Source organism: Ochotona curzoniae, unplaced genomic scaffold (assembly GCF_017591425.1).
Source record: "Ochotona curzoniae isolate NIBS_2020 unplaced genomic scaffold, NIBS_Ocur_1.0 scaffold_3208, whole genome shotgun sequence".
In the NCBI taxonomy this organism is placed as follows: domain Eukaryota; kingdom Metazoa; phylum Chordata; class Mammalia; order Lagomorpha; family Ochotonidae; genus Ochotona; species Ochotona curzoniae.
In genome coordinates, this window is record NW_024467106.1 from 60,865,551 (window position 1) to 60,880,164 (window position 14,614).

The 14,614-nt window shown below is 49.8% G+C and overlaps 1 protein-coding gene across 8 annotated transcripts in view; it reads right to left on the bottom strand.

The window, feature by feature from the left end:
* FAM120A (family with sequence similarity 120A) overlaps positions 1-6,888 on the bottom strand; it is a 112,401-nt gene extending 105,513 nt beyond the window's left edge. For all 8 annotated transcript variants that reach the window (XM_040963204.1, XM_040963201.1, XM_040963200.1 and 5 more), the window contains exon 1: positions 6,345-6,888. In XM_040963204.1, the coding sequence (XP_040819138.1) occupies positions 6,345-6,818 (474 nt within the window). In that variant the 5' untranslated portion in view covers positions 6,819-6,888. The remainder of the gene's footprint in view (positions 1-6,344) is intronic.
* Between the last annotated feature and the right edge of the window lie 7,726 nt (positions 6,889-14,614).

The following is a 14,614-nucleotide window of genomic DNA, read 5'->3' on the forward strand; positions in this document are numbered from 1 at the left end:
GTGAACCTCAAAGACACTGTGCTGAATCAAGTTCAGTCAACAGCAGAAGCAATACAACAGTGGCTCCATTAAACCACAATGGAATTTTTAAAACTCCCACGGCCTAGTATGTTTACGCTCTCTATCATTAGACATATTAGGACATACAATATCTACCCATAGTGTTACAATTTCCTACAACATTCAGTATAGCAATCTGCTGTACCGGTTTGTGCAGGAGCACTCAGCTATACATAGCTTAGGTGAGAGTAAGTGCATACTCCAAGGTGTGCAATCAAACTGCATAATGATGTACTTCAGAATGTCCCATCATTTAGTAATGCATGACTACATTTATAAAACCAGTACACCAGAAAAAGTGCACATTCTAAACAGGAGACTTGTTTGAGTTCCAATATGTTCAATCTGAACTTTCAGTATTTCCTAACAAAGTTTAAAAACGTCCTGAGGTTTTAGGTCTACTGATAGGGACTTTCCTTCCATTTGGAAACCTAGCTGCTCCAGTTCTGTTATCAAAGCTGCCTTGACCTGAAGCAGGTAGGCACACCCAGAGCACTTACACAATGAACCTGAACTTTGACCTCAGCACTCCACTTCCCTCTTGAAGGGGTTACTAGTGACTACATGATCAGCAGATTGTGTAAAACGGGGTGAGCCGGGCTCTGAGGGCTAAAGGGGAAAGCCAGTGTAAGGAAGGGGTTGGCAGGGATCTGCTCTGAGGGCAGGTGCTCACTTCCCCAAGAGGTTCCCCAGAGAGATCAGCAGCCCCAAACACAAGCACCTTATGCTCCCCAGGAAAATTGGCAGTCACAGCCTGCCCCCACATTCTTCCACTGACTTACAACACAACTGTCATTTCAGGGCAGATCCGAGTGCATATGCTATAGCACTGATTTAACAAGACCCCAGTGAGAGCAAACTCAAGATGTGACGCTGGGTGGTATCTGGCACAGGCATTAACAACACCGCTAGGATGCCCACATTCCACGTGCTCTTCTGATTCCAGCCTCCTGTTGAGGTAGACCCTAGGGGGCGGCATCTGGGACTCTGTGGGATTGCAAGGCCCAGCCCCAGCTGTTATGGGCATTTGGGGAGTGAACCAACAGATGGAAAATTTCTGTGTCTAGACTTTACAAATCAAAGAAAAGTAAATTTCCATTTTTTTTTTATCTGAAGGACTTTTTCCTAAATGGTCACACCTACACTGCAGATCTATGCTAGAAACACAGGGAGAGCTCCAGGGGTCCAATGTCACCAATATTTAAACAAACAAGTCGCTCACTTCAGTTTCAAAGATTAGGCGCAATGGCTCAGTGGCTAAATCTTCGCCTTGTCAGTTCCTGGATCCAGTAAGGACAGCAGTTTATGCCCCAAATGCTTCATTTCTCAACTAGGTCCCTACTCGTGGCCTGGGAAAGTACTTTCAGAAGACCCAGAGCCTTGGGACCCTGTGCCCAAGTGAGATCCGGAAGAAGGTGCTGGCTATGCACTGACCGTTGCAGCCATTTGTGGAATGAACTAGCAGACAAAATCTTTCTCTGTGTCTCTCCCTCTGTAAATCTGTCCTTCCAATAAAGATAAATAAATCTTTAAAAGAAAAAAAAAAAAAAAACAGAAATTCTCCAACTAACTTGTGAAAATAAGTTGAAGTTAGGTTGTTCAGGGCCCCAAATAAAATTTGTTGATACGTAGTCAACTACTAGTAATTAAATAAACAAAAACTGCTTCCATACAAAAAGTTTGATTTTTATACTAACAACAAATACTCTCTAACTCAAACCAGATTCTCTAAGCAAAGATGACAGGAATTTACACCTTTCTGCCAACCTATAAATCAGCAGAGATCAATGAGATGGTACCTTTGCTGGCAAGACAAATGTCCCATTTATCCATAAGTACACAGTATTCATGCCAATTCATTTACAAGTATCTTTCAAATGTTTAAATTTTCATATGGCAAAACTTTTTGTTTTGATATATATTTCTGATTTAAAATAACTACTCTCGATTCAGAATTCCATCAAGCTCAAAAGGTTCCCTACCACTGTCCCTTCTGATAATCGCTCATTATATATAAATTTATCTTTACAACAACATCATATACATAGAATCATACCTTCCAAATCCAGCTTCTATCATTTAATACAAAAGCTTCTTTAAGGCCCAGCGCGGTGGTATAGCGGCTAAAAGCTAAAGTCCTTGCTTTGAACACACCGGGGATCCCATATGGGCGCCGGTTTTAATCCTGGCAGCTCCACTTCCCTTCCAGCTCCCTGCTTGTGACCTGGGAAAGCAGTCCAGGACGGCCCAAAGCCATGGGACCCTGCACCCACGTGTGGGAGACCTAGAGGAAGCTCCTGGCTCCTGGCTTCGGATCGGCGCAGCACCAGCCATTGTGGTCACTTGGAGAGTGAATCATCTGACAGAAAACCTTCCTTTCTGTCTCTCCTCCTCTCTGTATATCTGACTTTGCAATAAAAATAATTTTTTTTTAAATAAAAGCTTCTTTGAAGATTCATGCAAGTTTCTGCACACATCAATAGCTCCTTCCTATTCTTCCTAAATAGTCCATGTTAAGGTAGAGAACAACCAGGCATGTATTACTTCATGTCCCGGGAGCCCCTCTTCCCATCCAGCTCCCTGCTTGTGGCCTGGGAAAGCAGTCGAGGATGGCCCAAAGCTTTGGGACCCTGCACTTGCGTGGGAGACCTGGACGAGGCTCTGGCTCCTGGCTTCGGATCGGCTCAGCTCCAGGCGTTGCAACCACTTGGGGAGTGAATCAGAAGACTAAAGATCTTCCCGTCTGTCTCTCCTCTCTGCATATCTGACTTTCCAGTAAAACTAAATAAATCTTTAAAAAGAATTTTTTCAAAGTTGTAGGTTTAGCCTAGTAGTTAAAATATTAGTCAAGGGCCCAGCATGATGACTCAATTAGCTTGTAAGCACCAGGATTCCATATGGGCACCAGTACATGCCACAGCTTCTCCACCTTCTATCCAGCTCCCTGCTTGCGGCCTGGGAAGGCAGCAGAGGACAGCCAAAGCACTGGGGCCCTGCATCCCAGTGGGACACCCTGAAAACTGGCTCCTAACCAACTCAGCTCTGGCCATTACGACCATTTGAAGAGTGAACCAGCAGATGAATAGCCTTCTCTTCTGTTTCTCCTTCTCTCGGTAAATTTGCCTTTCCAATAAATAAATCCTAAAACAAATAAACAAAAAATAAACTCTCCCCATTGCAGAGTACCTACGCTGACTCCCTGGTTCTGTTCCTGACTGCAGCTTCCTGTTAATGAGCACCCTGGGAAACAGCATGGGATGATTCAAGTACGTAGGGCACTGCCACCCATGTGGGAACCTGGAGGAAATCCCTAGCCTCCAGCTTCCCCCTGACTCAGCCCAGGCTGCTGCAGGCATCTGGAGAGCAACACTGAGAGGCCGCTGCCTTAGTCTTAAATTGAAAAAACAAAAGGAGCTTTCATTAAGCAGAGACCAGGGAGCCAGACTGTTTAAGTATAAGAAACTTGCAAACTTCCCCAGCTTGGCAGTACCACTCTGCATCCCCACCAGCCTGCAATCCAGCTACTTAGCATCCTTGCCCCGACTTGGGACCGTCAGTGTTGCTATGATTGTAGTCATTCGAACAGGGACAGGGTGATAGCTCATCAAGGTTTTGCACTCTTTAACTATTTTAATGAGCATCTCTTTAAAAGCAGCTCCACTCCTTTAAACAGAGCATTAAGCACTAGTTTTTTCTAAATGACTCAAAATCATTCTTATGTAAACATGGTGCTACCTTTAGAAATTAGCAAAGTGCATGCAGTTGTTTTCCTTTTTTCTAAAGTAGCCCAGAACTATGTCTGCTTTTTTTAAAGCTTACAGATCTCCCTTGCTGTCCCCTTCTACTATTAATGGTCTTCCAGCCTCTGATAAATCTGTCCCTTCACCCTCTTCCAGACAGGCAAGGTTGTCAAAATTCCATTTAAAAAGCAGCCCTTCTGCAAGGCTTAAGGGATTCTCAGTGAGGAAAGGGAGAATCTATTTTTGCCTGCCACTGAACCTAAACCTCCTGACATCTCTTTTGGTTGCTGAGAAATTCTTAAGAGCTACATTTCTCAGGCATTAAAAGGTCAAGTTGCCAGGTAAGTGATCACGCCAGAGCTAAAGGAGTTTAAAAAGCTCACCAAAAGCGTAACATAGGCAGAAGTATCCCACACCCAGAAACCTAAGGGAAAGAGGTGAACTCAAACATGATTTAACGCTTAAGTTTCCCAACGTGGATTGGCCAAAATTCAAAATACCTGGTAGGGACAGGAAGCTCAATACAAAGAAAATCTACCATTGAAGAAAGCGTTTGAACAGTTCTTCTAGATACAGTGACCAGGCGTATGCATACTGACTCTAATCCCAAGTAGTATTTTCAGTGTTCCCTTGAGTGGTACCTGCCTCGTTAAGGATACAGCATTGTTGTCATCTAAAACAACTAAAGCTCCTCCTGTCTCTAAGTGCTATCTGCCATCTCAGAACAAGATAAAACCAAGAGCACTCTGCTGATCCTTTCTCTGGATGCAGAGCCCAGCAGAGAAATCGCATCTCAGTGCCCCAGGCTCCAATTCAGAAAATGTGAGAGGCACACACTTCATTTCCTCTCACACGAACTTGCCTGCAGAACTGCCCTGCCTGTCTGCCAGGCTCACAGGCCAATCGCCAGCTTCCCAGCCACCTCCTCCCACAGACACAGAAACCGCTTCACCAATTGCCACAGGATCCTGGGTGGGACTTCCGCTGTCATCTTACGCTCACCTACCACCATCTCATCCTAGGCAGCAGGGGCAACCAGGAAGAGAAGGAGAAATTCACAAACTTTGAGCCCAACCACAATCCCAAGCAGAAATCAAAGAACAACAAGATGGAAGACAGAGTGGCCAGAGCTAAGGAAAACAGTCCCCCAAATACACCTTTCAAAAGGGCAACGTAAAGGCAAACCCTCAAAACTCAAGTTCAGGATCCCTGAAGCGCTTATCTTCACAGTCACAGCTGGGCCACAGAGCTCCCACTGGTCCAGTTTCAGCCACCGAGCCCTTGCAGCCCTCTGCCAGGGCAGAGGCCCACAATGAGGAGCTCTGATTTCCATCCATCAGGGCACAGTGGAAGGTCACTCAACACTTACTGAACGCCTGAAAAATAGTCCTGCAGGTGCACCTTGCACTTCACGGCTCAAAACTGGGCTTAACCCCTGGTTTTAAGAAACTTCTTTTTCCATCACATGCACAAAACGAAACGACATTAAGCACAGAGACTCTGAAAGTCACACCACTGACAAAAACTCTATCCTGTCAAAATTTACAAGTCCTTGAAATCCTGCAACTAGAGTAAACGGTGCGTGATTCCCTTCATCTCGCTGAAGAGGCCACTGCACTGGTTTACACAAGTTTCTGTCACCGACTAGGACACTCGCGAGGGCAGGGGCAGCGCTAGCATTTCCAGCAGCCGCCTTCTCCCTGGACCGGGCAACCCCCAACTAGCCTGAGGTTTATGCCTCAGGCTTCCAAAATAAACCTGTTGCTCGCCAAGAACCGGAAATCCGAAAAAAAACGAGCGTTCTGTTGAAGCTAAACCAGGGGAGACACTCGGGGCCTTGGGGATGATGACACGGCCACACCGAGTTCGGGTCGGAACTTCCACCAACCCTCCCGAGTGTGGACTCGCCTGTGGAGCCCGAGCAGGCCCGGCAGGAGGGCCGGCAAGAGGCGGGCTTGAACTGTGCGCGGCCTGCACCGCCGGACGTCCATCTTGCGCCCGGCCCCGACGGCGCCCAGCTAGCTCTCGGGGGACCCCCGTCCACTCTCAGGGGACCCCCTCGGGCGGCTGCACCTGAGAAAGGCTCGGGAACACCAGGGCCTGGTTCTGGCCTGATCGACCTCAGCCTTCGGAACCCAGACCCAACACTGACTGCGGACGCCCCCTGATCCCAGGCCCCGCAGCACCCTTCCAGTCCCGGGGATCCGGCCCCGAGCCCCCAGCTCTGCACCTTCTCTAAGCCGGAGTGACCTCAGCTCTCCCTGTCCTCGGCCCCAGACGAACCCCAGCCTTTCTGGACCCCTGCACCCAGGAAGTAGGCCCAACTCCGACCTCGGATCCGAGCGACACAGTCCCAGCGCTGACCCCGGCCCTCCTGGCTACTGGTCCCGGACCCAGGCACAGTTGCAAACCCGGTGTCCAGTGACTCTAGCCTTCCTGGCCCCAGGCCCAGCACCGACCCCGGACACCCCTGGACCTCAGCCCTCCGGGCTCCGCCCAGAACCTCGGCTCGACGGACCCCAGCGTCCCCGGCCCCGGCCTCACCTTGACGTGGAAGCGGATGAGCGCCAGGCGGATGCAGTGGGCCATGCAGACGGGCGGCAGGAACCAGACCTTGGGCGGCGGCGTGCCCTTGTTCTGGACGTGGCTGACGATCTGCTGCGCCGTCTGGCGCTCGTTGCCCTGCCGCTTGACCCACTCGTGCAGCCGCGCCTTCTCCAGCGCGCCGTTGAAGAACACCAGCAGCTCGATGTTGCCGCCGAAGCAGGCCTTGGCCAGCGCCGCCAGGTAGCCGAGCATGTGGCTCCACTGGCCGCCGCTGACCCAGTCGGTGTAGAAGCCTCCGTACAGGCGATGCAGGCAGTCGTCAGCGTCCACCAGCAGGCGAAGCGGGGTCTGCGGGGGCCGCTGCCGCCCGCCGCCCACCAAGCTGCCCCGAGCCAGCTTCTGCAGCTCCACCGGCACCACGGCGCTCGGGCAGTGCTTCTCGATGTAGTCCTGGAAGCCCTGCACGCCCATGGCGGCGGCGGGGCGGGGGGCGCGCGGCGGCGCGGGCGGCGGGGCGCGGGGCGGCGGGGCCGTGGCGCGGCGGCGGCGGCCTCTAGGGCGGGCTGGGGCGGGTCGGGGGCGCGCTCATGGCCGCCGCGGCCGCCATGTGCTGCCGCCTCCCTGGGCCGAGTCTGGGAGGGACCTGCCGCCGCCGCCGCTGCCGCGCTGCGAGGCCGGGCGGGCTGTGGCGGGCGCGGTGGGCGGTGCTGACGTCGCGCGGACGGACCCGCCCGCGCGGCCCGCGGCGGAAGGGGCGGTGCCGAGCGGGCCGGGCCTGCCGGGGCTGGCGGAAAGGGGCGGCGGCTGAGGGGAAGCGGGCAGGGCAGGAGGCGGCGGCCGCCTCTCGGGCCGAGCTTCGGGGCTCGGCTTCTCGGGGCCGGGCGGGTCCGAAGGGACGCTCCGCCCGAGCGGGCTGAGGCCGGGAAGCCGTCGAACGCCGGGACCCGACCCTGCGCCCTGAGAAGAGGCCTCCGCCGTCGCGCCGCCCCACAGCGGGAGTCCGAACGGCAGGCTGCAAGATGGCGGCGCACGTTCTTCCAGCCGAGCCGTCCGTCCGTCCGTCCGCCCCGCGCAGAGCCCGGCGGAGCTGCCTGCGGCGGCCCGGAAAGAGCACGAATGGCCGAGTGTAGTGCGGCTGTCGGCTGGCCGCCAAGGCGCTTTGCCGGGGCGCAGCCGGCCGCCATCCCTGCACCCCGCCCCGCGCCCCATCTCTGCTGTTAACTGCTTCGGAAAGCAGCCGACACTGTCTGTAGATTCTGCGTCCATAAAGAGACGCGCGCCTGTCAGAACGCGGCGCTGGGGAGCCCGGAACTCGCGCTTCCCGGGCGAGCGGGGCCGGTCGCGCCCCGTGCTCCCGGGAAGACGCGGGTCGCGCTTTCGGTTTCCTCACTCGCAGGCTTCGCGCGCAAAGCACTGCTTGGCGTAGGATAAGTTATCTTGAATGTTTAAAACTGTGGCAACCCTTGCACATAGCTCGTGAAGGAGGAATCCATTTTACTTAGACGATCGAAGCCCAGTGGAGTAATGACACTTAAGAAATACCAGATTGCCTTGCCTCACCCACGATAGGGATGCAATTTTAAGAGATGTAATCACTTGTATTTTAATGCATAGAAGTCCTTGTATTTACCTTTGCTCTTTTTTTTTTTATTCTCCCCTTCTTTAAAAATTTGTTTTAGTGCCGATATCCAGAACTAAACGGTGAGGTTCTGCACTCCCCCAGCCACACTGCCTTGACTCTAGCCTTGCTCAAATTACTTAGCCTTTTCCAACAACGGTTTTTTAGCATCTGCTTACTACCTCCCAGTTGTTACACAAATGTGCAGCAAATGCTGGCGCCTGTCGTTTTGTCCGCATACTGTCATTGTAATAGCGGTTACACTTGAGAACATGGGCCAGTTGTTTTACTTTTTGAACGTTTAAAATGTGTTTTAGTGAACATGAAATAATTCAGGATGCTTTTCTTATTTGCGTGTTGTATGTCTTAAAACATTCTTTTTAATTTTGAGTAACATTAATGCACAAATATTTAGTTAGCAAATATTACTTTATTCACCCCAAATTCACTGGTTGATAACCATTTTAAGATATTAGGAGAAAAAAATAAACTTTGTTATTTAATAAAATGCTGTACCTTCCTCACAACAAATAGTTCCACCCTGAATAGTTGAAGATGTCACAGACTACGGAAGACATTTCTACATATATATTTATTTACTTATTTATTTGGAAGTTATGGGGGCCTGGGAGATCTTCCACATACTGTTTCATGTGCTGGTTCACTCCCCAGGTGGCCAGAACAGCAAGGGCTGGCCCAAGAGGAAGCCTCCTGGGTAGGAGATACTTTCTCATCTCCCATGGGTGCAGAGACCCAGACACTTTGGCCATCTTCTGCTGTGTTCCCAGGCACATTGGTAGGGAGCTGGCTGAGAAATAGAGCTGTTGGGACATTAATTTGCACCCATAAGGGATGCCAGCATTATAAGTGGTGGCTTTACCCACTAAGCCATATGCCATGCACTTTAATTACACCTGACTGGCCCACGAGTGATTTTAAAAATGCTGAAGAGGGTCCAGCATGGTAGCTTAATGGCCTAATCCTCTGCTGGCATCCCATATGGGTACCAGTTCATGTCCCAGCTACTCTTTCTTCTGATTCAGCTCCCTATTTGTGGCCTGCGAAGTTAGCAGAGGATGGCTCACATCCTTGGGCCTCTACTCACATAGGGGAGACCTGGAGAAAACTCCTAACTCCTGGTTTCTGATCGACTCAGCTCTCGCCATTGCAGCCATTTGGGGAGTGAACCAACAGATGGAACACCTCTAAGAATCTTCCTTCCAAATACAAATAAAACTTTTAAAAAAATTTTTTGAACCTTAAGAATAAATAATCTGCTAAGGAGTGACACTGCTGTCATAAAAATTAAGCACCCCGCTAACCAATCAAAAAAGGTACAGTTAATAGACCAAAAAAAAGTTAGCACCTGGTGTGTGAAAATTACCAACATTTGATAAGTCAATCATATTTTCTTCCTCTTCCCCTATGGGCACAGGTTATAGTCCCTGCAACTCCACTTGCAATCCAGCTCCCTGCTAATGCAAAAGCAGTGGAGAACAGCCCAGGTGCTTAGGTCGCTGCACCCACCTGCAGACTCTTGGCTTCAGCTGCGTTCAGTCAGCCCTGGCACCTGGAAGTCATTTGGCGAGTGATTCAGTGGATGGAAGATACCTCTCTTGGACTGATATAACTCTGCCTTCAAATAAATAAATTTTACAAAAATACTTTTGCATCACAACTTCCACCAGGTTTTTTTGGTTTTTTTTTTTTTTTTTGGTCAATTTGTCTTAAATCCAGAGAAGGGAAGTATTTTTTTAATGTACTCAGTTGTTTTCAAACTAACTGTAGAACAGTAACTTTTTCCCCCCAGCTTTTCAAATGGAAAGATTGCACAACTGAACTGTTAAATCATGAGACCTTCCACCAGTTGAAGTGGCACACTGATTGCACACCTTTAAGTTGAGTTTGTTCCTGGCAAATCCTCGAATAAGGGACTGGTGCTGTGGCATTGCTAGTAAGCCACCACCTGTGTCCCTGGCAACCCAAGCAGGCAACAGTTCACATCCCAGCTGTCTTATGATCCAGCTCCCTGCTGATGTGCCTGGAAAAACAGTGGACGACTGCCCAAATGGTTGGGGCCCTGAACTCGTATGGGAGATCCAGAAGAAACTTACCTTCAAAGCAGCCCAGTTCTAGTCATTGCAACCATTTGGGAAATGAACCAGCAGATGGAAGATCAACTCTCTTCCTCTCTCTCTTTCTCCCCCTCTTTCTGAAGCTTTCAAATACATAAATGCATCTTTTAAGAATTCTCGAATCAAATGACTGAAATAAATGGGATCTTGAGAATTCAGGAGCCAAAATGCTCTTGAGACGTACTCTAGGCTTTCTCGGGCTGAGCATGCGAATCATCAAGCAAGCCTCCACTTCCTTCCCCAGGGAAGACTTGCAAAGTGATGCTTCCTAGTCACTAGACAGTCTGTTTATCCCTTAGCCCATGTGACTACAGCTCCCTGCTGTACACATCCTCAAAATCGGCTCTACTTGGGAAGTTAGGGTCAGTGAGCCCAATTCCACAAAAATTCATATTTTTTTTCCTCTAAAGATTGCTTTGAAAGTTAGAGTGGGGCCCAGCGTGATAGCGCAGTGGTTAAAGTCCTCCCCTTGCATGCGCCGGGATCCCATATCGGCACTGGTTCTAATCCCAGCTACCCCACCTCCCATCCAACTCCCTGTTTGTGGCCTGGGAAAACAGTCAAGGATGGCCCAAAGCCTTGGGACCCTGTTTTCGTGTGGGAGACCCAGAAGAGCTCCTAGCTCCTGGCTTTGGATTGGCTCAACTCCAGCCGTTGTGGTCACTTGGGGAGTGAACCATCGGATGGAAGATCTTTCTCTCTGTCTCTCCTCCTCTCTGTATATCTGCCTTTGCAATAAAAAGAAACAAATATTTAAAAAAGAAACTAGGAAAGAAAGAAAACAAAATTAGAGTGACAAAGATCATGCATCTGCTGGTTTACTCCCCCAACGCCCACAGCAGTCAGATCAGCCAGGAGTCAGGAAGCCAAGTGCTTGGGTCGCCATCTGCTGCCTCCTAGAGGCTGAACCAGGAAGCTGAAGCAGAGTGGCCAGGAAGCAGGGTGGACATTCTGCTGTGGGAATTCTGCTGTGTACATCCGAAGCCGCAGCTTCACAAACTGTACCATAATGCTTGCACTACATGGGAAGGCCCATGCTGCCTCCAAAACGAGGCCTCGGGAATCCTGTAGAATGTCACCATTCATATTCTGCTTCAAGAGCAGTGCCGTGGCCTAGCAGCTAAAGTCCTCGCCTTGAACACACCAGGATCTCATATGGGTGCCAGTTCTAATCCTGGCAACTCCACTTCCCATCCAGCTCCCTTTTTGTGACCTGGGAAAGCAGTCGAGGATGGCCCAAAGCCTTGGGACCCTGCACCTGTCGCGCCCACGTGTCTTACCGCCCAGCAATAAGACGTAGACGCGAGTGAAGCCTTCTGCGGTAAAATTTATTGCGCGCAACAAGATGAGGAAGAGAGAGAGAGGCACCCCGGCAGGCTGTCTGCTCTTATGTGCTGACTGGCCCCGCCTCCGCCGATGATAGGTCGGCGTCATGATCACGCAGGGTCCTGGGCAACCGGATTCGTCAGTCCCCAGTGTTCATGTGCCGGCCACGCCGCAGCTCACTGCGCATGCGCTAGGCGCCTGCGCAGTACTGCGAAGGCTACGTGACTCTCCACCACGCACGAAGGTGTGGCTTCTCCGGCCGGCGCCATTTTAGGCACAGCATGTGGCCAGTGCATACAGATGCGGCTTGCAACATGCACCCATGTGGGAGACCTGGAGGAAGTTCCTGGATCCTGGCTTCAGTTCGGCACAGCACCAGCCATTGCGGCCACTTGGGGAGTGAATCATCGGATGGAAAACCTTCCTCTGTCTCTCCATCTCTCTATATATCTGACTTTGCAATAAAAATAAAATAAATCTCTTTTACAAAAAAAAAAAAGCCAGTGCTACAGGTTAAACTGCCACCTGCAGTGCCATATGTTCAAGACCCAGATGCCCCTTGTCCAGCTTCTTCCTAATGTAGCTGAGAAAGCAGTGGAGGATGGTTCCCTCCTTTGGGCCCTGCACCCATGTGAGACACTGGTAAGAAGCTCCTGGCTTCAGCATGGCCCAACCGTGGTTTTTATGGCCATCTGGGAAATGAATCAATGCATGGAAAAATCTATCTCTGTAATTCTACCTTTCAAATAACTAAAATAAATCTTTTAAAATAAATATACTTATGCAAATATTCTAACATGGGTCAGGGATGCATATCCCATGTGGACCGCCAATTAGGGTGGAAGGTTCGAGGGATGGAAGATAGCGGATGAGACAATTGCCTCCAATCTCCTCTTTTTTTTTTTTCTTCCTATATCTGGTGAAAGTGGGGAGAGAAATGGAGAGGGTCACCCAAGAGCCCAACCACTTCAGGACCCTGGGTGGGAGACGACCACCCAGTGTCATCCCAGGTCCCCAATGTGGAGCACGTTCCGAGGATACTGCTTAAGTGATTTCAATTGTTCTGAGATGCTATTGATTTCATTGCTCCGAGGTTGAGGAAATACTTCTAAAGTTCGTTGGCTGACATAGTCCAACTCAAAGTCTCAGTTGGCCCAGATACTCTCTATCAAAGCTTGGCCCAGGGAGCTGTCCGGCATGGTACTAGACGTTCGCTGAAGGCTTCAATAAACTGTCATGTCCACCAGGAGCATCTGGGCATGCCGTCCACTGCACAGGTCTCAGCAACTGAGGAGGTTCATTCATGTTTTTTAAGATTTATTTATTTTCATTGGAAAGTCAGATCTACAGAAAAAACGGTAAGACAGAAAGATCTTCCATTCACTGGATCAGCTTCTGGCTGCAATGGCCAGAGCTGAGCTGACATGAAGCCAAGAGCCAGGAGCTTCTTCCAGGTCTCCCACACAGGTGCAAGACTTTGATTAATGTCATAGTCTAGCCCAACATGGTGCACATCCTGCCCTAACACTCACTGGAAGGAACTGTGGTCCAGCCCTGCCAGGCAGGCTCCCCACTCCCCACCAAGTCACATTGTGTGTGTGTGTGTGTGTGTGTGTGCCAGTAGAGGGTGGTTGATGCCAACAATCCCAGCTTAGGTCTCCCATAGGGCGAGTGCATTGGTTTGCCACCCCCACCAAAAAGGAAGTTTTCCTCCTCTAAACCACCTGGTCTCAGCACCCTGGATTACCTGCAAGTACAGTAACCTGGTTGGTGGAATTGCCCAAAAGTCACTCCTCACCTGTTACATCTCCCTCAGCAGTCCTGCCTCTCACACTCTCCAGCATCCTTCCCTGAGAAAACCGCAGTCTCATACCTGCAGGCTCACAGATCCCAAGCCTGTCTGTGCACAGACTGACAATGTTCTGTACCAGCCTGGGGCCCGGTCTGCCTACACAGGGCCCACACACACTCGTGTGAGGATCCCCTGACCCTGTCTGCTGTCTGTTGGTGTGCCAGCATCTATGCCCCACATAACTTAACAAAAAAACATAGACTAGGTAACTACGTTGGCACACTGGTATAGTTAATACAAATTTGGGGGTCCAATGGCATGGTCTAGCAGCTAAAGTTCTCACCTTGAATGCCCCAGGATCCCGTGTGGGCACCAGTTCTAATCCTGGCAGCCCCACTTCCCATCCAGCTCCCTGCTTGTGGGCTGGGAAAGCAGTCAAAGACGGCCCAAAGCTTTGGGACCCTGCACCTGTGTGGGATACCCGGAAGAAGTTCCTGGCTCCTGGCTTTGGACCAGCATAGCATCGGCCATTGTGCTCACTTGGGGAGTGAATCATTGGACGGAAGATCTTCCTCTCTGTCTCTCCTCCTCTCTGTATATCTGACTTTGTAATAAAAAGAAATAAATCTTGAAAAAAAAAAAATACAAACTTGGCATTAATCAGGCCCAGAATGGCCACTAGCTATTAGCTGGTTTTCCCCATCAGTCACACTTGCCTAAGTACAATGCAACCTAGGCAGTTGCCTAAAGCTAGGAAAGAGGTGAATTTTAAGTTTTCAAGGAAAGTGATCAAGATCTTGCTCCCATCTCTGTCACTAGTATATGTTGGGAGAAGGAATGGAGCCAGGCATGGAAGGAAATAAATTGTGCTTGACATGTGAACTTAAAATATTTACCTAATACCAGCCTTAGCCTGGTCATTGTCATCTTAAATTACCTGAGAGTATACACTTATCTCTACGGTTTTGAATGCTACTATTTTGAGGGAGAAGAATTGCTTATTAATTATATGGAGTAAAAATCCTAATCTAGCCAGAGAGGTAGAGCAGTGAATTAGGCTGCTGCCTGCAATGTGGAATCCCATAGAAGCACCAGTTGGAATCCCAGATGTCCCGTATCCAGTCCAGCTCCCTACTAATGTGTCTAGGAAAGCAGTGGAAGGTGGCCAAAGTGCTTGGGTGCGTGCCATCCACGTGGGACACCCGGGTGGAGTTCGAGGCTTTTCACTTCAGGGAGATCACCTCCGGCCATTACAGACATTTGGAGAACAAACCAGTAAATGAAAAATCTTTCTGTCTATCCCTTTCAAGTAAATAAAAAATAAATATTTTTTTAAAATGTCTATCACTTCACAGGTGTGAATTCATTTTCTTTCAATCATGATTTTTTTTAAGAT